The sequence below is a fragment of the Zootoca vivipara genome, chromosome 8 (genome assembly GCF_965207765.1).
Source record: "Zootoca vivipara chromosome 8, rZooViv2.hap1.1, whole genome shotgun sequence".
Taxonomy (NCBI): domain Eukaryota; kingdom Metazoa; phylum Chordata; class Lepidosauria; order Squamata; family Lacertidae; genus Zootoca; species Zootoca vivipara.
In genome coordinates, this window is record NC_142591.1 from 54,222,428 (window position 1) to 54,244,299 (window position 21,872).

The 21,872-nt window shown below is 43.3% G+C and overlaps 1 protein-coding gene across 2 annotated transcripts in view; it reads right to left on the reverse strand.

Moving 5' to 3' along the window:
- Positions 1-2,690: 2,690 nt before the first annotated feature.
- Positions 2,691-21,872, reverse strand: part of PDE7A (phosphodiesterase 7A) — a 56,860-nt gene continuing 37,678 nt past the window's right edge. For both annotated transcript variants that reach the window (XM_035125219.3, XM_035125220.3), the window contains 9 exons: positions 21,695-21,758; positions 20,175-20,270; positions 13,021-13,121; positions 12,557-12,688; positions 11,375-11,466; positions 10,824-10,968; positions 8,398-8,494; positions 5,966-6,046; positions 2,691-4,581 (listed from right to left, as the gene is read on the reverse strand). In XM_035125219.3, the coding sequence (XP_034981110.1) occupies positions 4,370-4,581; positions 5,966-6,046; positions 8,398-8,494; positions 10,824-10,968; positions 11,375-11,466; positions 12,557-12,688; positions 13,021-13,121; positions 20,175-20,270; positions 21,695-21,758 (1,020 nt within the window). In that variant the 3' untranslated portion in view covers positions 2,691-4,369. The remainder of the gene's footprint in view (positions 4,582-5,965; positions 6,047-8,397; positions 8,495-10,823; positions 10,969-11,374; positions 11,467-12,556; positions 12,689-13,020; positions 13,122-20,174; positions 20,271-21,694; positions 21,759-21,872) is intronic.

Genomic DNA, 21,872 nt, shown 5'->3' on the forward strand with positions numbered 1-21,872 from the left:
GATAGGGCAGGATGTATAATAATTAGATGCAACTCCTAAGATCTGGAGAACTTTTGGCCCTCCAGATGTTGCTGAGCTACAAGTCCCATCAGCCCCAGTAAGCACATCCAATGGACAGGAATGATGAAAGTTGCAGTTTAGCAACTTCTGGAAGGTCAAAGGTTCTCCACACCAGTCATAACTGCATGTGAAGTGACTGCAGGGAGCCCAAGCAGAAAGTCCTTTCAGTATACCAACCTTTGCTGCCTCTTAAAATATGTGCCCAATGGAACAGGAATTTGTGGGAAAGCTTAAATTGTTGATGGTAAATAGCCCACTGCTTTTTATGTTGGTTTGGTTACAATTTCTATCTAAATTAGCTTAGCACTTAAAGCAGGCATCCCCAAACGGCGGCCCTCCAGATGTTTTGGCCTACAACTCCCATGATCCCTAGCTAACAGGACCAGTGGTCAGGGGTGATGGGAACTGTAGTCCCAAAAGAGCTGGGGGGGGGCAGGTTTGGCCACCACTGGTCTAAAGCAATCCTCTCAGTTTCCCAAACATATTCCCAATGTTAAGACACAGTATAAGGAGATGGTATAATTGAGAATGTTACCTGTAGCAGAATAAACTTGGATTATGCACATGATGATGCAGCTAACTATCAAGCCACCTAGAGTTTAGAACCTGTCACTAAGGCAGTACAGGAGGTGTCTTTACATACTACCAAGTGGCAGAAATAGTAAAAATATAAGGCAAGCATGAACCTGCTATTTGCATGTGCCACATAATATGCACATCTTATAGTGAGATGTGTTAGGAGTTTATACACCTGCCTCTCACAACATACAAAAAAAAATGCTTGTTTCCTTGCAAGAGGACAGCTTTGCATGTCTGTCTCCTAACATTACCACAGGTTAGTAGCCCTACATTGATTTAAAGGGACAGCAGGCATAACAACTACAGAAATCCACACGCACCCGGAAAAAGTAATGACTGGAAATTTAAATCCATATTTTAAAGCTACTAATACTTTGTCTCAGAAATCTACTCTTCCATTATTGAAAACTGCAATAAGCTTTCCCCACTGTTGATTTCTCCAGAATTGCCTAAAACATTAAAATGATTATACAGAGGGATCTTGAGAACATTTAGAGGCAGAAACTACTACTCAATGGTTAATTCAAAATACAGTAAATGTGGACTTGAATTGTGGCTCATTCAGAGATGGTTTGCAACAGTTCAGCAATTGGAAGATTCAGCCAAATGCTGCTTTTCATTTACTGCAGTTCAGACCATAAGGATTTGGGTCAGTTCTTCTGCAGGGATATGTAATATAGTCAGGTTCAAAACCCAGAAAGAGAGCATTTTTTAAAGTTCTACCTCCTAATCCCAAGACAATCTGTCCATTGAAATGCAGTTTCTCTCAGGTCACCAGCCCAATGCCACAAAGACTGGCAGAGGCTGAAGACAGCTTTTAATTTTTTTAAAAAAGTATCTAGTCCTCTTAGAAAGCTATGAAGCAAAATTTGCAAGTATCTTTTTCAGGGATTTCGGGAAAATGCACCAGTCTGGCTGCTCCCCCCGTTGGTGTTCCTGGCCAATGAGTGAAGTTACAGCTAGATTTGTCTGACATCCGTTACTGCCTATAAGTTATGTTCTACAAATGTTACTATGCAATAGATGTAGGTGGATGCTAAGTAATCCCCCTCCCCTCAAAAGGCAAATATGAAAACTTTGCAAAAGGGCTTAGGCTTATCTTCTGCTGTGCAGGCGCTAAAGATCAGGACGTTATTAAGAATTTACCACATAGTTAACCCATACAAGGTCTATTCTGAAGTTAGTCTCTGTGTTTAATAGGGCTTACTCTCAGGAAAATTGACACAGGATGGCAGCCTTGGCATTGGGGGAAACCAGGGTTCTTGTGCCTTTAACATCTGCATGGCAGGCAGAAATTAAACAGGTTAAACTTTTTATAGTATGGAAATAGCATGGGGAAAACACTATGACAAAAAGGTAAAGGTAAATGATCCCTGGGACGGTTAAGTCCAAAGGCAACTATGGGGTGTGGCACTCATCTTGCTTCAGGCCGAGAGAGCCAGTGTTTGTCCACAGACAACTTTCTGGGTCATGTAGTCAGCATGACTAAACCACTTCTGGCACAACAGAACACCATGATGGAAGCCAGAGCATATGGAAACGCCATTTACCTTTCTGCCACAGCAGTACCTATTTATCTACTTGCACTGGTATGCTTTCGAACTGCTAGGTTCAAAACTATGCTATGACAGCACTCTAATTTTGTGGTATGCCCCACCACCTAGCAACCATTTTGTGATTGGTGCTGCCAGCACTCAAAGTTAAAAATGTTTGCACTCGTCTAAAAAGGTTGGTAGCCCCTGGTCTATCTGAATCCATGAAATTGGATTGTAACTAAATTGAAGACAAATAGGAAGTGCAATTGACAGTGCAATCCTATATATTTTTACTCAAAAGCCAGCCCCTTTGAGTTCAATGTGGCTTACTTTTAGGTAAGCAGGTATAGGATTGCAACCTAAAAGACTTGTTTCCTTCCTATGCCTTCTCAATTTTATGATCAAAGTAAGTTTGAAACACTGTAATGACCTGTTTAAACAAGTCTCAAAGGAGCTACAAAGGGAATATGTGGTTAAGAAGGTTTCACCTACTTTTCTAAGGCTGGACTCAGAAGATAATGTGAAAAGTTTTTTATTATTAATCAAAGGTTAACAGCAACAGGCACATTAAAATGAGTATGGCAAAGCCTTTTACAAATGGCTTTACACTGAAGCTCTCTCCCAAAAATGGCTGTTGCAAACTGTAAACAGAATGGAATAAACAGTCTTTACAGTAACAAGGGAAATACAAATGAACAAAAAGAAAGCACCAATTCCTCAAAATAGATTACAGTTGTGCTTACAGTACTTAAAACAATGTAAAAAACAAATTACAAAAAAGGAATGCTTGAAGATTAAAAATTAGTCCTTAAAATTTGTCCTTAAAAACATTTTCTCCTTTTCACATCAAAAAACCCCATAATGGGTAGCATTTCAGTAGAGGGAGGAATAAGTAAACAATGCACTTTTTCAATCAACAACAAAATTTGGTCACTTAGCTTTGTGCATAGTTTAAGGCAGCTGTAGCAACCTGTTCCTTTCCCCCCTGTGGCTGCTCATGAAAATGTCACATTCTAAAAAGAATAAATTAAAAAAAAATTGCCTTTCAAATCCTTCCCATTGTTCCCTTCCTCCCCATCCCACCCCCATCCCCAAGTATTCATTCACACACACACTGTTTCGCTCTCTCTCTCTCTCTCTCTCTCTCTCTCTCTCTCTCTCTCTCTCTCACACACACACACACACACACACACACACACACAACATACACACACACTGCAGCGAAAGGGGCATTTGTACCCTTGTTCTGAAGGACACACTTCCCATCCCACTTTATTTCAGATTGGCAAATACCCTGAGCTGTTTCTGGAGTTCATAATCATTCCACCTGTTTTCCCTTGCATGTGCAGTTCAAGTGTACAATAGTGAAAACAACATGCAAATGTTTCCACGGCAGAATCTTAACACAATGAAGACTCTTCTTCTCCTCCTCTATACCATCCCACATCCCCTCCCAAAATCCAGAAGTATTTCTGCCCGCTGTAATTGCATTCCCATTCTGCACTGGAGTAAAAGCTTGGCTGTGCTTTATGTAAAAAAAATGCTATTTCCAATGCACAGCCAAAATTATGACACATGGGATACTTTTTTTTTTTTACTAGCAGGAAAATGAGCTGCAGTTTCAGATTTGATCTCTTTGTTTTCCTTTTTTAAAAAAAAATAGTGGTTCCTTCACAGCCATGCAGAAAGATTAATTTAGAACCTATAAGTTTCCAAGTACATTTGTAAACATCAGTTCTTGCCAGAGGCATCCAAGCAGGGGCACTTCACTTTTCCACATTTTGGACAAGGACTGAATGAGTCTTGTTAAATTCCAAGAGAAGGAAACATCCACCATGTCATGTGGCAACTTTGAAGGCCAGATTTCAAATTTTCTCTAAAAACAAATAAAAACTAAGCGATGTGGCACGTAACAATATTTTCTCGTACTTTCCCCTCAGTCAAGCTTCAACCACTCCTCTGGTTTGCATATTCAAGGATCCATGCAGAAGCCAAACAAGGCATATGCATATTGCTCTATGTTCAGGTCTTGTAACTGAAAACTGGGTTCAAATGATTTATCAAAGGAAAAACTTGGAAATAAATAATGCTGGCATTGTTTACACTGAAACCTTGGCAGTCAGACAAAATTTATCCTCAAACCCTGTTCCATAGATACCAGGCAAGAGGCAGTTTTTGTTAAGCAGATCCTGGGGTCAGGATAGCCGGTGTTCCTGAGGTATAACATCAGAGTCCATTTCCTCAAATGCAGGATCAGTATCATCACCGCTGCTGGATTGTTCTCTCTGCACACCCTTCCAGCTAGCTTTATTCAATCCCAAATGACCAAGCATCGTTTGAGATAGTCTGGTGTTTGAGAAACGAGCCCACTCGGTGAATAACGGTTCCACCAAATAGGTCATAAAACCTAACGAGAAAAAACACCTTGGAATTAGAACCCCATGTAACATTGCAATAGTAAGAGTTATTTGAATGAGTTTACTGTGTTTTATCTTCCTGTACTTATTACATTTGCCCAGAGTGCTTTTTGAAAGGCAATTTATAAACTAAATAAAATAATATACTGTATACATTTTAGTACAAATGCAAAATAAAGCAGCACAGAAGCTCTCTCTTTCAAGCCCTAAGGAATACAACATATTTTTTTGTGTAGAGTTGAGGCTGCTACTGAGTCACAACAAAAACTGCTAAGAGGCATGAAATTACAAACCTCCTGGGTTCAAAAGATCTCATATGGGTCAGATCAGTAACCATAAATATTTGCTACTTCAAACTGATCAGATAAAGGAAATCCCTCTGATTTCACCATGCTGCTATGACAGGAAACATGTGGTAGTGCAGTCATGAATCAAGTAAGGGACTTAGTGGGTAAATACTGGTCAAGAGATTTAAATGCTGCTTCTTTTTGTTACTAGCTTTCAATTGCTTGAGACCAAACATGCTGGAGACTTGTGTGCATAGCAACTCCTTCCTCCACATCAAACCAGGATGTGTGGAAAGGAGTTGTTGTGCATGCAAGTCTCCATGGTTTGCTGTGATGTCCAAATAAGACATGCTGACCATAGTTTGCCTACAACCCAGAATTAAAAAACACACTTCAAACCAAATTTCCAACTCTGGGAACACAGCATGAAGCAAATGGAACATTTCCTCCCACCGCTCCACCCCCACCGCTGGTGCAGTTCCTGAATCTGTTCTGTGGATTCCCCCAAACCCTCATGAGCAGATCTGGGAGGGCAGAGGGGGCACCACTTGCAGTAGCACAACTCTTTCATTGAACACTGTCAATGTTTAAATTTCCATCTTTTAAAAATAGTAAAAATAATAAATTTGTATACCGCCCTTCATCCATAAATCTCAGAGTGATTCATAAGTAGCCCAGTAGAAAACAAGCATCTTCTTTAAAATAAATAATTTGCCACAAAATTGAATCTGACTTAAAGTCACAATTAAACCCTCTTCACTAACAGCTGTCAGAATTTATCCAGGCAAAGAAATATAAATGCCAGAACAGAAAATTCTCTCTATACACTTTCTATTTCATGGAAATGAACATTTCAACAACAACAAAACATAGGGTAGCATTCACTAAACTTTACTCAAGCGTAGATAACTGAAATTAATACACCTAACTTGGACATGTTCATCATTTCAGTGGATCTACACTCAGTAAAACGTAGCTGAATACCACGCAAAATGTTCTCTTAAAAACTAAACATCACATAGTTTATCTTCCCTATATTATATATTAATGGAAACTATAGTAACTTATCACATAGATCTGTAGTTACCAATCTGGATGTCGGCAATGGTTTCTGTCTGTCGATCACACAGCGGACTCACGCCCAAGCAGTATTTTTTCTCAACATCTCCTATAAACAGAATACTGATTTAATAAGCCGTTTTCTACAATTCAACAAAACAAAGTGTTAAGGTTTTTCATTTAACTAGCATTAATTTTAACACATACCAGACAGATCTAAGAAATGTAATTTCAGTTGTTTAATAACACTGCAATATTTAAAACCACAGCTTTATCATTTGAACACTAGCTTCATAACTGTTTAAAAATATAAATGAAAGAATACACTTGATCTAGCATATATGATCTAGCATTTTGTTGTATTGCACATGAAATGAAGTACTAACAATAATTCTTTCTAAACGTTAATTCTATAATGCAACAAGCTGTTGCTCTGCTTTGGAACACGGTTTTACAAGAAAAGCCTAACTAGCTTTTCAGATATATTTTAATTGCATAACTTTCTAAAGAACTGCCTGAAGTAATTGATATTATAGTTTGCAGTCTTGTTTCTTCTGTTATATTTTACTCCAAGAAGACCCATTTATCCTAAAGAGCCCAATAAGGCATACACATATACACAAAATATTTTTTCAATGAGATCCCAAGATGAAATTTTGCAGGTACCTGTAGTTCTTAGAAATATTAAATAATAGATTTTCTTGAAATATTTTAATTGTATCCATTCTTTTTAAAATTTTAAATTTTGTAACTTCAATTTAAAATTTAAAGTAAGTCCATCTTGTGACACATATTAAAGCCCATGAGGTTCTGAAGAGATTGGTGTTTTTAGTTTTGACTTATCTCAATGCTGGGCTGAGCAACAAGATGAGATAAAATGCTAAAATTTAGATTTAAACTTCGTTTTTATCATTCAATAAGTGTGCAAAATATTGAGAAAATTGGATGACATGAGGTAAAAAAGTTGGATCACTTGATATGGAATGACCCAGCAGGAAAGTTACCCATTTATCTCTCAATGAGCAAATGCAACTTGAAAGATCAGTAGCATGTTTTCCATTATGAATTTTTCCATTAAAAATATATCAAAAGTTGAACTACTTCACAAGACCTGTAGCACAGCCATGATTATCACTATTGTAATAATCTCTCATACAAGAATGGTTTGCAGAAAGGTTGTAGGTGAACTTTCAGGCTGTAGATGCAAACCACAGGGCCAAGTTAGCTGCTTCAGGTTCAAAATCTCCCACTCCTTGCCTTAAAAACCATATTGCTGAAATACATAAATGCATTTCAAAAACAAAAAATCCTAAGTGAGGAAAGTGACAAGACTTAACAAACCTTCGCTTGCTACTTGGAGGCAAATCGCTGCTTGTGAGAAGTGATAATGATCCAGTAACAGTATATTGTACTCAAAAACTGAGCTAATGAGTAGGCATTGGTTGTTATCAATATCATTAATAGCTTACAAATTAGTTAATGCAATACCAGTGAAGATCTGCACAAAGATTTTATGTACAGTTTCAAAAAGTGCAAGACTCCAGAAACCTAACTGCAATTCCTTCTCAACTGCACTGACAACCAGGACCGGCGTGTCCATTAAGGCGAACTAGGCAGTTGCCTAGGGTGCCAAAATGGAGGGGGTGCTGGCACGACGGGGAGCGCTGCTGGATTCACAGGACTCGCTCTGCCGCGCGGCCGCTGCAACCCGAACCCCACCTACCCACGCCCAGGGCAGGCGGCAGCAGCAGTGCCGGTGCAGCCCAGGCGTGCCCAGAGCACCGAGGGCAGCAGCGGGTGGAGACACATGGGGCGAGAGCAGCCCCTTCCCTTCCCTTCCCTTCGGCTCCAGGTGCCATCACCGCGCTCTACTTCTAGGGCAGGCGGGAGCAGCTGCTGCTGTGCCCGGGGGTCCGTGGCTGAAGCCCGAGGGCGGCCAGAGCAACCCAGCCTTCGACGTCGCAGGTAAGCGGGAGGGGCGCTGGGAAGGGAAGGGGGTGAAGGCTGGGCCAGGCCCGCAGGGAGGAGGCAGACGCCGGGGGGGGGCAGAAGGTGATCTCGCCTAGGGCACAAAAAACCCTTAATCCATGTACACAAAACGGTGTGTCCAACCTTTTAACTTGCATAGCACAGTCCTAAATGTTTTTTAATCATCCAGCAATTCTACGGAGATAAATTCAGCTTTTTTTCTCAATACATGTGGCTTTGGACTGAAGTAGCAGGTGAAAATAAAGCCATTATTACTATGAAATAGCTTCTCATCCAGTTAAAGTCAAGGTAAGGCAGAAATGTCAAGTGTTCTACAAAGCTGCAATCTATATGGTAAAATTTGTCTGTGGAAACCATTCAAGCTGCATTCATTAGGGGCACTTGCAAATAATAAAATTTTCTATTTTCTGTAAGAGCTATGCTTCACTACAATTCTTTTATCATTTTCTGAAATCACTTTTAGCTACTTGCCTTGATGAAAGAATTCTTCTGTTACTTTTTCACTCCACTGCTTGCTTAGTTCCCAAGTCCGGCAGGGGTTGCAAATATCAGCACATTTCAAAGCCATCTAGTAAATAAGGCAAAACATCAGCAACATATTATGCAAGATATTGTGGCCTGCTAACAACTACACACTTCAGTTTTGCAACTTCAGATAATGCAAAGTGTCAAATAATAATAATAATAATAATAATAATAATAATAATAATAATTTATTATTTATACCCCGCCCATCTGGCTGAGTCTCCCCAGCCACTCTGGGCGGCTCCCAATTGAATATTGGGCCCAACTGAATAACATGGCACAATGGGTCAGTGCATCTGGCTGTAGGAGCTGAAGGAACGTCTCCACCCCCATCGTTCTGCCCGGGCACTGAGGTCCAGTGCCGAGGGCCTTCTGGCAGTTCCCTCACTGTGAGAAGCCAAGTTACAGGGAACCAGGCAGAGGGCCTCTTAGTAGTGGCACCCGCCCTGTGGAATGCTCTCCCACCAGATGTCAAAGAGAAAAACAGCTACCAGACTTTTAGAAGACATCTGAAGGCAGCACTGTTTAGGGAGACTATTGTATTTTAATATTTTGTTGGAAGCCACCCAGAGTGGTTGGGGAAACCCAGCCAGATGGGTGGGATATAAATAATAAATTATTAATATTATTATTAAAAAGAAGGATGGTGGTTTGAGCCACCCAGGGATGGCTGTGAGCAGGATTCCTGCATTGCAGGAGGCTGACTAAATGACCCTGACAGTCCCTTCCAACTCTTTCATTCTGTGACTTCTAAGTCAGCTTCTTTTAAAATCCTTAACAATATGTAATGGACAAGTGACACCAAGTAACAAAGGGGGCTACAAGGCAGCACACATGTGGATCACTAAATCCAATGTAACTTAGCTGAACAAGCGGTGTGTTTTGAGAAGGAAATATGTTTAAACATATATGAGTTAACCTCTCCCAGAAACATCCATGCAATCCTGGAAAATTATGAAAACATTCATCTTCCATAGCACCAAAAAAGAAGTCTGATAGCAAGCTATATCAATTTAATATGGCTATGTCTGGTTATCATGAAAGATCATTCATCAATACACTGCACTTCATCCTTCACCATTTACGAATGCCTGCCTGTAAATTAATGGAACGTTGCTTTTATTTCTTTTTAAAATTTGTATTCCACCCTTCCTCCAAAAGGAGTCCAGGGCAACAGAGCGCACTGTTTGGGCTACGGAATGTTAACTACGTAATTCACTCTCACAAGAGGCAGTGATGACCATTAACATGGATGGCTTTAAAAAAGAATTAGACAAATTTATGGAGGATAAGCTTATCAGTGACTACCAACCATGATGACTCCTCTATTGGAAGCAGTATGCCTCTAAATACCAGTGCTAGGAATCACGAAGGTGAAAACACTGTTGCACTCTGGTCCAGCATGTGGTTTCCCAGGCATCAGGTTGGTCATGGTGAGAGCAGAACAGATTAGATGGGATTGTGGCCTGATCCAGCAGGGCTCTTCTTACATTCTTAAGCTATTGCTTTCTTGTTTGGAAAAGTTTCAGAAGCAAGACTGGATTAAGGTGGTTGGGGGTCTGGTGAAATGCCCAGAATAGGGCCCCCTTCTCATCATTGTTTTTGATCACCTCTTGGTTTGGGCCACTTACCAATTCGCAGCCTAGCCTAACTACAAGGCTGCTGTGAATACATATAAGAAAGTATAAAATGGCTGCAAATGGGGATTTAATGTTTGGAGGCAACAAATTATGATTCCTTTAATCAGAACAATGCATTTCTGTACTATAAATGGCAATGTTTTTCAGCTTTCTCTCACTCAAATTAGCAAACCTCCAAAGCTTCAATGAATCTTAATCCGGCCTGATTATGGTATGCTTTAGACGCACAAGTCCCACTTGTGTTCAGTGGTGCTTACTTCCATGTTAATGAGCACAGGGGACTGATTCCTAAGGAGTTATTTTAGGCCTGTAGCCACTGGGGCTGGAGGCTGTGGAAAGCAATTTGATTGTTTTACTTGTACATGTAAGATAGTAAGTAAAGCAGGTAGCTAGCATTTTTCCTCAGTGCTCAGTTAAAAAATGCTACTCTCACTTCCCAACGTTCTGCAACAACAGCAAGATCACTTAGATAATTAACAGGATTTTAAAGTGTTAAAGATATCTTTATTTTTTAATAATTTCAATTGATTTAAGATTGTGGTGAACAGAGTAAGATAAACATTTGCTACTGAGTTGCAACCATTTTGCTGACAAATGGAACTAGGCCATCAGAGAACACAGAATGCCATCTTCAAACCTATGTGCATCAACCAAAAACTATTGTACAGTAGATGGCAAAGCAGTTGTTACTAACAGTTGTACTACTTTTCTATTTAGGGACCAAACAATTACCTGAAGAATGAGATGACGATGATTTTCCTCTGTTAAGTATAAATCTTCCTTGTCCAAATGACTGCGAAATAGGGATAGATATTCATTTTGCCGACTGATATCAGTGGCAAGTATCAGTGCTCCTATCTGGCTTTCCATCAGCTGCCTTAAATTGGAGATACACAGAAAGAAGAATGAAATAAGTGACCAACATTTAAACAGTCTTTGTTTACACAAAGTTCAGGCCAACCCTGATTAAATTACTATAAAATACAGTTTTGTTAACAAACTAAGACCCAGTGCAACAGCTCAATGATTTAACAAAGTCTTCATATCACTCAAAATTATTGTGATAAACATGAAAAGTGTACACTTTACAAGTGTAGAAAGTTAGGCATCAAGATTTGTTTTGTTTTGATTGGGGTGGATGGGATACAATTGCCTTCATCATACGAAACAGCAGTAAATTATATAATTTGGAAATGTGTTTTTACTTCCATTTCACATCCATTTAAAATGTTCTCCAATTTATTTTCCATAGAAGCATGTGGTACTGCAAATCTGACACATACCTGTTTTCTAGTGACATATGTGCAAATAATCCAGATTCTCTCAACAATCCCACTGCAGATCTCCAGTGGTGATTTTCCAGTACTGAGGTATTCTGAAAGGAAGGGGAAGAGGAAGAGAGAGAATTATGGTTATCAAATATTCACTGAATTCTGAATTGTATTTTCATGAATGAACACTCCTTTATGCCAATACTTCACTAGGGGATAGACAGGGGGAGTACAACCTCTCCTGGTTGTCTTTGTGGCTTTCAGTGCCATCCATGATCACATCCTTCAGAATTCTCTCTCCAACTTGGGAGTAGGCAATATTGTGGCTCAAAATGGCTCCAGTCCTACCGTAGGGGAAAGTTCCAGCATGTGGTGCAGGGTCCTTTGGGTGGCATAAAGTTTAATTTAATCTCCCATGCTTTTTCAACATCTACATGAAATCACTGGGAGGTTACCCAGAGCTTTGGGATACGGCATCATCAGTATGCAGAAGATGCTACCCAGCTCTCTCATTTACAGCTTTGGATTCCAGAATGTGGCTGCTGGAAGAAGCTTTCCATTCAGACCATCGTTACATAGCTCTTCTATGGGCTTCACTGGTTACCGGTTTGCTCCCAGGCACTGGCTTTGATGTTAAAAACCTTAAGTCACACAAGGTCTGCCCCAACCAACTTTAGCTTCAGATCGTTGTGCAATAGGCACCCCAAGCTGGACAATTTAGCTTGTACAGCTTTTCTGTTTGGCCGTGCCCAGCTGTCAATCATATGGCATCAGGTAATTGGCACGTAAAGCACAATCCCAATTGTTCCTTGGCAGCAGAGCTTGCATTTGGTGCTATTTACCGTAAATATTATGTTAAACGCAACCCCGGCTGAATTGATTCCTCGTGGGAATTGCAGCTCCTAAGCGGGGAAGTTTTCTGCTGAAAGCAGCATGGCTTGCATTCAGTGCTGAATTGAAACAACACCAAATACAAGACACAATGTTTTCTGGCAGATTTAGACCTTCCCACCAGTCAAAGATTGCTCCCAGAGGTGTGGCCACTTTTTGATCCAATCCATTCCCCAAAGCTGCTATAAATAATTAAATCACTCCTTTAAAAATCTCTCCCACCAAGAATTTGTGACTACCAGCAAGTAAGCATTTTTGCACTTGGTTATGTTTTTCCGAACAGAAATATTTTTCCTCACTTACCTTGTATAAAGTTGCTAAATAATGGTTTGTTTTAATAAGGAAAGGCTGATTAACACCTGGGTGATCCAAATCATGAGTGGCAGCTGCAATTAAGCCAAGAAGAGTATCCCATGGAGTCAGAGAATGGGAAAGCTGTAACATATAAAGCATGGCCACATGAATATTCACTACTGACACTTCAAGCAAACTTGGGTTGCATCTGTTCTTTTTAAAAATGCACTGAATTTCATCTTTCAATGCATCAAATTCTTCTTTCATTTATTTATACTTTTATCTAGAATATAGGATTCGGAGTTCTCTGTAGGAAGACCAATAATAAAGCAGCAAGGGAGGTGTACATTTTTGTTACACAAAACTAGTATTTACTTATTTGTTTTTAAAAAAGGCAGGTCCTATGCCACATGAAATCTGCTTTTGAAACTGTGTAACTTCTTCACTCAAAACTGTTAAGGAGATATTTTTACCTTAGGTTCTTTTAAAAAGCAGTGCATGGCCTGAGTCACATCAGCAGCATGAACTGCATTGTGGTACGGGTTGTGACTGTGGTAATCTTCTTGAACCATTACTACAAATGAGAAGAAATCTTGCATTAATTTACCCTTCATATTATCATGCACTTTTATTTTATAAGTTACTGTTGAAAAACCAAACAGCTTTGGTCACACATTCAGCCAGCAGGAGTCTGAGCCCATGATCCTCCTTCCACCATGCAGATTATCTTCAGTGCAAATCAGGCTGTATGCACTAGAATATCTGTCCATAAAGTCCCAGTGCACATTATTTCCCCCACATCAAAAAATGGTGGAGGAGTAATCATGTAAACCAGGCGTTCGCCCTTATCAGGTGCTCACTTAGAGGATCTAACTCACACTTTACATAGCATATAAATTTTAGAAGAAACTTACACCACTCAACCATATTACTATTGCAGCATTCCAGACACAACTAAAAGTATAAACCAAGGCATATACACTTGTGCCACCAACTCAACAGACCAGTATATTATTTAAGCAGAACCATCTTCAAGTGTGTGTGTGTGTGTGTGTGTGTGTGTGTGTGTGTGTGTACACGCGCGCTACTAAACAACAGTATCCAATTATAAACAGTTCTGCCAGTACTTTAGCTGTGCAACAGAACTTCCCTGCTCTTCCCATTTCCCACATGACCAGTAAATCTGATCCAGGGGGTTGTGGGACCCCCACAGAACAGATTTAGAGAGTATGCAGGGAGGGGGAGGGAAAGTTCTAATGCACAGCTAAAAGCCCTTGCTTTAGAAGAACTGTTCAGCTGGACACTACCCAAAGTACTTATACGTATCAAAACTATCCATCAGGATGTATGTTGTAGGACTGAGCTTCAATAATAGTTTTCTTCATAGAGGATTTCGAACTAATCCAGTCTCCCCCCCCCCAAAAAAAATGGGCATGCTTATAAAGAATGTGGTTTTGTATTAATTTTAAAAAGAAGAATTACTGTAGATTACTAGGTCAGGGAGCAGACCAGTATATTAGTTCTTAAAACTTTAATAAATTTAGGGGGAAATAAAGATTTCCTTACTCATAGGGTTTCTGATATATAAAGAATATAATATAATTGCATGCATCAAACAAATAACTGACAAACAGTGGCTGGTCTTTGATGGCATTACCATTGCTAAGCCCTGACAATTTATTTCAAAATGTAACATATCTGGGACAAAATAAAGCCTGTTCTTTAGGAGTAACTGCTTCTCCACTGCCCTCACAAGAACAAGCGGGTTTGTCTCCTTACTACACTACTTAGAGAAATGTGAATTGCAGAACATGCTAATCTCCATTTTTCATTCTATAAAGCAAAATACATACACCCATGTGTACTTGCATTATATATTAACCTAGCATTTAGCAGATGCACAATGGCAATTGCTGCCTCAGAAATGCAGGTTCAAAATATAGTAATTTGCAGAACGCACACGTGGCAAAAATACTTCTGGGTTTGCGGAGTTTGTAACCCAAGGTGTTCATAACCCAAGGTGTTCGTAACCCAAGGTACAACTGTAAAGCTGTTCTATAATAGGAAAATCCCATGATACAAAATGCGTTGATATACAGATCTAAATGTAACATTGAAACAAAAACCTTTATTGACTAGTGTTTTGCATTGCTTACTAAATAACACAAAACTGTAACACAATTGTTGCAAAGGAGCCACCTTTCTCCAAGGAAGCATTTTAGATGTGGGTTCTTCTCATTTTTCAGTAATATTTTAATGCAGGCTTCCAAACCACATCTGTTGTGGTTTGCAGTGTGTTATGTACTGAGCTGAATCCTAGAACAATAGGATTCAGAATCAGCGGGAGCTACCCAATCCAACTCCAGGTGGAAGTGAATCCGCAACCTGATTGGCCTGCTGGAGCAGCCAATCAGGCGGCTGGCAGAAGTGAATCTGCTACCTGATTGGCCTGTAGGAGCAGCCAATCAGGCTGCAGGCAGAAGTCAATCCACAATATAATTGGCCCACAGGTGTAGCCCTGAAGTAGCCAATCACGCAAGGCCCATTGTGTAAATAATGTATATAAGCAGATGGTTTTGGGAAAAGAGCCATTCGTCTTCTCTTCTCCTCCTTGATGACTATGAGCTGAATAAAGAGCATGAAATTCACTCTCGACTCCGAGTATATTTCACTGGCGACGAGGATGGGATCCTGCTGAGCTGACCGCCACCACGCACTGCACCGCAGCACCGCCACCTGCTGCACCGCTGCCTCGCACCGTGCATCCAGGCTTCAGCTCCAGGACCCAAGGAACCCAGAATGGCAACCGACAGCAGCTTCTCGCCATTCAAACCAGCATCAGGAGACTGGGAAGGGTACGCCGCCCGTTTCAACTTCCTCCTGCAAGCGAAAGAAGTCACCAACGATGCCATGAAGAGGGCGACATTCTTCAGCGTCTGTGGAGAGGAGACGTTTGAAATCGCCCGGGCTCTCCTTGCACCTAGAGATGTCGCTACCGTCTCTTACAAAACAATAATGGAACGGCTGAAGGAGCACTTCTCACCACAGCCCTCGGTGGTAGCTTGCCGAAATGCCTTCTACGCAAAGCGGCAAGCCCCGGGGGAAACCATAACTGGGTTTGCGACCTCCCTCCGCCAAGCCGCCCGGTTATGCAACTTCTCAGAGTTGGAGAACATGCTTCGTGACCGCCTCGTTGGTGGCCTGAGGGACGAGATGTTGCAACGACGCCTCTACGCCAAAAAAGACCTCACGTTCCAGATTGCTCTGGAGGAAGCCCTGGCAACCGAAGCCGCTGAGAGGTCAACGCAAGAGGCACGACCGGCCCCGCCATCCCAACCGAGGGTCTACCACGAAGACCTCACTGACGAATCCGAATCTGACAGGGAGGAAGTACACCGAGTACAGCGGCGCACTCAAGCAGCACACACACCACAGCAGCCTCGACGAGAAGGAGGGAACTGTGCAAGCTGCGGGGAGAACCACGAGAGGAGGACCTGTCGTTTCCGCAACGCAGAGTGCAGGCAGTGCAGAAAATTGGGACACATCGCCCGGGTGTGTCGGGCTCGACTCACCCGTCGACAAGCATCAGATGACCGACCCAGGAGCCCCAGGTCACACGGCACCATGCACCAAGGCAACTCGACGGAGATCACAGACTACCAGGTATTCCAGTTGCCCCATCCCAGCACAGAGAAAATTTATATAGAGGTACAGATAGAGGGAGCCCCATGCCGCATGGAGCTGGACACGGGTTCAACTCTATCCATAATCTCGGCCTGAACATTAAGGGAACTGTGCCCTAATGGGGGTCCCAAACTAAGGCCGGCCCCATTCACCCTCCGGGACTTCCAGAAACATAAGGTCCCTACAATGGGGGTGGGGACCTTCAGGGTGCAATATCGAGGACGAAAGCAACAATTGGACTTGCTGGTAGTTAAGGGCCCCTACGTTAGCTTACTGGGACTGGCATGGTTTGGACCTCTGGGGCTAGCCGTTACCGGGGTGAACCGCACTAGCTTACAAGTGGACGTGGACGCCATATGCAAAGAGTTTCCAGGGGTTTTCGATGGGGCATTGGGACGATATACAGGACCCCCCATTGCCCTACAGCTAGACCCCGCTGTACGACCTATCAGGCACAAGGCCCGCCGGGTCCCGTTCGCCCTGAAACCCCGCATAGACGAGGAATTGGACCGGCTCGTGGAGCAAGGAGTGCTGGAGCCGGTGCCCAACGCCCCCTGGGAAACTCCAATTGTCACACCCGTCAAGCCTAACGGTTCGGTCCGCATCTGTGCAGACTACAAATGCACCATAAACAAGGCTCTCACGGCCCATGCATACCCAGTGCCAGTGGTCAGCCATGTCCTCGCCACCCTGGCTGGGTCAAAAATCTTTGGCAAACTGGACTTGGCCCAAGCGTATCAACAGTTGCCTGTGGACGAAGCCACAGCAGAGGCTCAGACGATTGTGACGCACAGAGGGGCATTCAGAGTAAAGCGGCTGCAATTTGGCGTTAGCGTGGCACCAGGCATATTCCAGAATCTAATGGACTCTCTCCTTAAAGGGATCCCTGGCGTCACCCCCTTCTTTGATGATGTACTGATCGCCGGGCCCACACCAGAGGAATTTGAGGACCGCCTCCGCTCCGTCCTGCACCGTTTCCAGACGGCGGGCCTCAAGGTGAAGCGGGAAAAGTGTTTACTGGGAGTGCCGCAGGTGGACTTTCTAGGATTTAAGGTGGACGCAGAAGGGGTCCATCCAACCGGTGACAAGGTACGGGCCATTTGTGAGGCCCCAGCGCCCAAGAGCAAGCCCGAACTTCAGTCATTCTTGGGACTATTGAACTTTTACCATGCCTTCCTTCCCCATAAGGCAGCGGTAGCGGAGCCCCTACACAGACTCCTAGATAAAAGGGCCCCTTGGGTGTGGGGCCAGCGACAAAGGGCCGCATTCCAGGCAGTCAAGGACTTGCTCGTCTCGAACTCGGTCTTGGCACACTTCGACGAGAGGCTGCCAGTGGTGCTGGCATGCGACGCCTCTCCCTATGGCATCGGCGCTGTCCTGGGACACCAACTCCCGGATGGAAGAGAGGTGCCGGTGGCATACTTCTCCCAGACGCTTGCTGCAGCCGAACGAAACTACTCACAGATTGACAAGGAGGGTCTGGCAATCGTGAAGGGCGTAAAAAAATTCCATGATTTCTTGTACGGGCGGCCCTTTACCATAGTGACTGACCACAAGCCGTTGCTTGGCCTGTTTGCCCCCGAGAAGCAGACCCCCCAAGTGTTGTCTCCACGTGTCCTCAGGTGGTCAATTTTCCTTGCCGGCTACCAGTATGCACTAATCCACCGCCCTGGGAAGGCGATGGGCCACGCAGACGCCCTCAGCAGGCTACCACTACCAGAAACAGGCCCCGACCCAGCGCCTGCGCAAGAGGTTATGACCCTGGAGCTGCTTCCCGACCGACCCATTCAGGCACAAGAAGTTGCGCACCATTCCACAAAAGATAGGGTCATCTCCCGGGTCCTGGACTGGGTGTGGCGAGGATGGCCCAGCAGCAGCCCCGGGCCAGAATTCGCTGGCTACACAAACCGCAAACATGAACTGTCGGCCCACAAGGGGTGCCTGTTATGGGGAAGCAGGGTTGTTGTTCCGCAGCCCCTCCGCAAAAGGGTCCTCACAGCCCTACACGAGACACACCCAGGGGTAGTGAGGATGAAGGCCCTTGCCAGGAGTTATGTGTGGTGGCCGGGGATTGACAGAGAGATAGAGGCCTGGGTCCAACACTGCCAGACCTGCCAAGAATCCCGCCCGGATCCCCCAAGGGCCCCAGTCCAGCCCTGGGAGTCCGCCCGACATCCATGGTCACGCTTGCACGTGGACTTCGCTGGCCCCTTCCAGGGAAAAACATTCTTCATAGTGGTGGATTCCTACACCAAATGGCTGGAGGTCGCACTGGTACCGTCCACTTCTACGGCGGCAGCCATCCGGGTACTACGTAAGCTGTTTGCAACCCACGGGCTCCCTGACACCCTCGTCTCGGACAATGGAACCGCATTCACGTCAGAGGAGTTCCAGACCTTCACAGTGCAGAACGCCATCCGCCACATCCGCTCAGCACCATTCCACCCTGCCACCAATGGCCAAGCGGAGCGCATGGTGCGGACCACCAAGGACAGCCTCCGCCGCATGACACAAGGGGACTGGGAATACCGCCTTGCCGCATTTCTTCTAGCACAGCACAGCACCCCAAGCACAACGACGGGCCGGAGCCCCGCTGAACTACTAATGGGCCGGCGCCTTGCAACTAGACTGGACCGACTTCACCCCGACAGAGCTCAGGATGAGGTAGTGGTGGGGAAAGGCAGGAACCCCCGGACATTTGTGGCCCAGGACCCAGTGTATGCAAAGAATTTTGGGGCAGGCCCAGCATGGGTACCCGCCACAGTCACCAAGGTGACCGGTCCCGTGTCGTACGAGGTACTAACGGAAGGGGGGCAATGTTGGCGCCGCCACTGCGACCAGCTACGGCGACGATTCCCAGAAGGAACCCGGGAGGAGAGCGGGACAGAGGGGTCCCAAGGGGACAGCAGGGCAGTGAGGCCTGTAGAGCGAGAGGGGTGGGCAGGGGAAGCAGAAGCAGTAGGCACAGAGGGGCGCCCCGAGGCTGGAAGGACACCGGAACCAGAGCTACAACCTAGTGGTTCAGTGGCGCCAGACCAGACAGCCCCGGCACAGCCAGCAGCCTCGGAACACGAGCCAGAACCAGAACCCCTGACCAAGGAACACCCCAGGCCACAACGCACACGGAGGCGGCCAGCAGACCTTGGGGACTACGAATGCAACTTCCCGGGCAGGACTGGAACTTAGAGGGGAGGGGTGTTATGTACTGAGCTGAATCCTAGAACAATAGGATTCAGAATCAGCGGGAGCTACCCAATCCAACTCCAGGTGGAAGTGAATCCGCAACCTGATTGGCCTGCTGGAGCAGCCAATCAGGCGGCTGGCAGAAGTGAATCTGCTACCTGATTGGCCTGTAGGAGCAGCCAATCAGGCTGCAGGCAGAAGTCAATCCACAATATAATTGGCCCACAGGTGTAGCCCTGAAGTAGCCAATCACGCAAGGCCCATTGTGTAAATAATGTATATAAGCAGATGGTTTTGGGAAAAGAGCCATTCGTCTTCTCTTCTCCTCCTTGATGACTATGAGCTGAATAAAGAGCATGAAATTCACTCTCGACTCCGAGTATATTTCACAGTGCTTTGTGAAGCATGGTCGGATGTGGTGGAGCACATGGCAACTCCTGGCTAGCACCTATGCCATGCAACATTCTTTCCTCCCACCCCCACCCCCACCCCAGTAAACTATATACAGCAGGTTTTTAAAAAGTATTTAAAAGATGTGTGTCCACTTTTAACAGAAACACCTTAAAACCTGCAAAATAAATTGGCAACTAGCATGACAGTGACAGCAATACCAACCATTTCATGAGTCTATCACTCTTTTCTCTCTTCTCCCCAGTTCTTTAGGGCTCTCCATGCTGGACAGCATAATCTGAAGTAGCAAATGGGCTGTTGTACCCTATTTTTGCAAAACTGACTTAAGTGAACCTCTGAATATATTTACCTAAAAATCGGCGGAGCTTCATTGTATCTAGTTGGAAGTGCTCTACAAGTCCATGAAGATTAAACAGGTGGAAGGTTAAGGTGACTAAACTGTTTCCTAAAAAACAACAACCAAAAAACACAAAATCATCTTGAATGGGAAGCATCAAAAATGTAGACAGGCTAAATGTTTTAAGGCACTCTATTGCATGGGCCTGAAGCAAGCCATTGATACAGCACATGCTTCCAGACCAGCTACAGGAAATCTTACTTACGGTACTAGTTTTTGCAAGTAACTGACAGTTAATATTCTATTATCTCTATTATACACATTACTAGCAAACCTCTGTGGTATAAAGTTACCATAATTATTCCTCCTGTGCCACAGAACAACCATGGTTTCATTCAACATAATGATTAAGAATTTTGAGCACATTTTGTTTCTATTTTTTACTCATGCAGAATAGTAATTAAAGCTTTAAGATTTAGTGTTTTTACTTCAGTGTAAAACATCTGATCCATCAGCAATGAATTGGGACTGAGAAAAATCTCTCTCAGTAATGCAAAGTGAACCCATCAGTTTAATAGCATTTGTCAGTTCTTCAGAAATTTATAAAAACACAGATCTCATATAAATGAAATTTCTGTATTGGATAATCTACTCAAACAAATATGAAAATTGTGAAATGTAACACATTTTTAGTTTAAAGGAGGGAGAGGCTCCTTCAAAGAAATATTTTCCCAAGGGCTTTAATATAGCAACCCCATCCCAATGCCCTCTGTGCCTCTGGATGCTCAAATAAGAGCATTTGGGGGGGAATCTTAAAGCTTCTACAAGTATGTAAAAATAAATAAATGGGGAGGTTAAAGGGGGGTACGCATACTCATAAAGGTTGAGAACCACTTTAAAAATTCAGACTTCATGGAATGTGCAGTCACCTTTTAAAAATGTAACTTTATCTCATTTCACGGAAACAGCATAAGTGTCTAGCAAATGCTTCTCAGGACAAGTGGTCAAATTTAACAGTCAACTACATTCTGTAAAGCTAATCAAAGAGAATTGAGTGGGTTTTAATATACATGGTAATATTTTTTACATTAAGAGGAATAAAATTTAAAATATGGTAACCATAACCTACATAAATATTGCCCATTTCAAATATATGGTGTACAACAGATATTTAAAACTGAATATACTGGCTGTTTCAAGTTGTTTAAGTCACAGGATTTCTTTCTCAGAAAGAAGTTATTCCCAACACTACAAATTTAAGTCCATACAGGATACATGGTAATCAAGGTATAAAGGGCTGAATGTAAGGAATTAGCATATTTTTGTTAAAAATAACAAGGTCAAATGGGCTATCCATACCTGAATAATGCAGTATCAGTAGTGAGCCTGGGGCGTGCACTTAATGTTTGCATGAAACAGCCACTCATTCACAACTTTAAAAAGGTACTTTCTCCAATGCAAAGTAGGAGTAAGGGACTGGCTTAGTGGACAACTGACATAAAGAGTAATATAATAAAAAAAACTAATCTTACCGTTCGTTAACCTGTCAAAAAGGAAAATGTCAAAATTCCAGTTTCCAACTTTTTCTAGCATACACTGAAAGTAAAACAAGAAAGTTTCAAATAAGTTAAAAACACTTCTCTGAATACACTGCATATTTGATTCACCTTCCTTTCACCCCACAAATCAAGACAGGATACTGAAAATGAA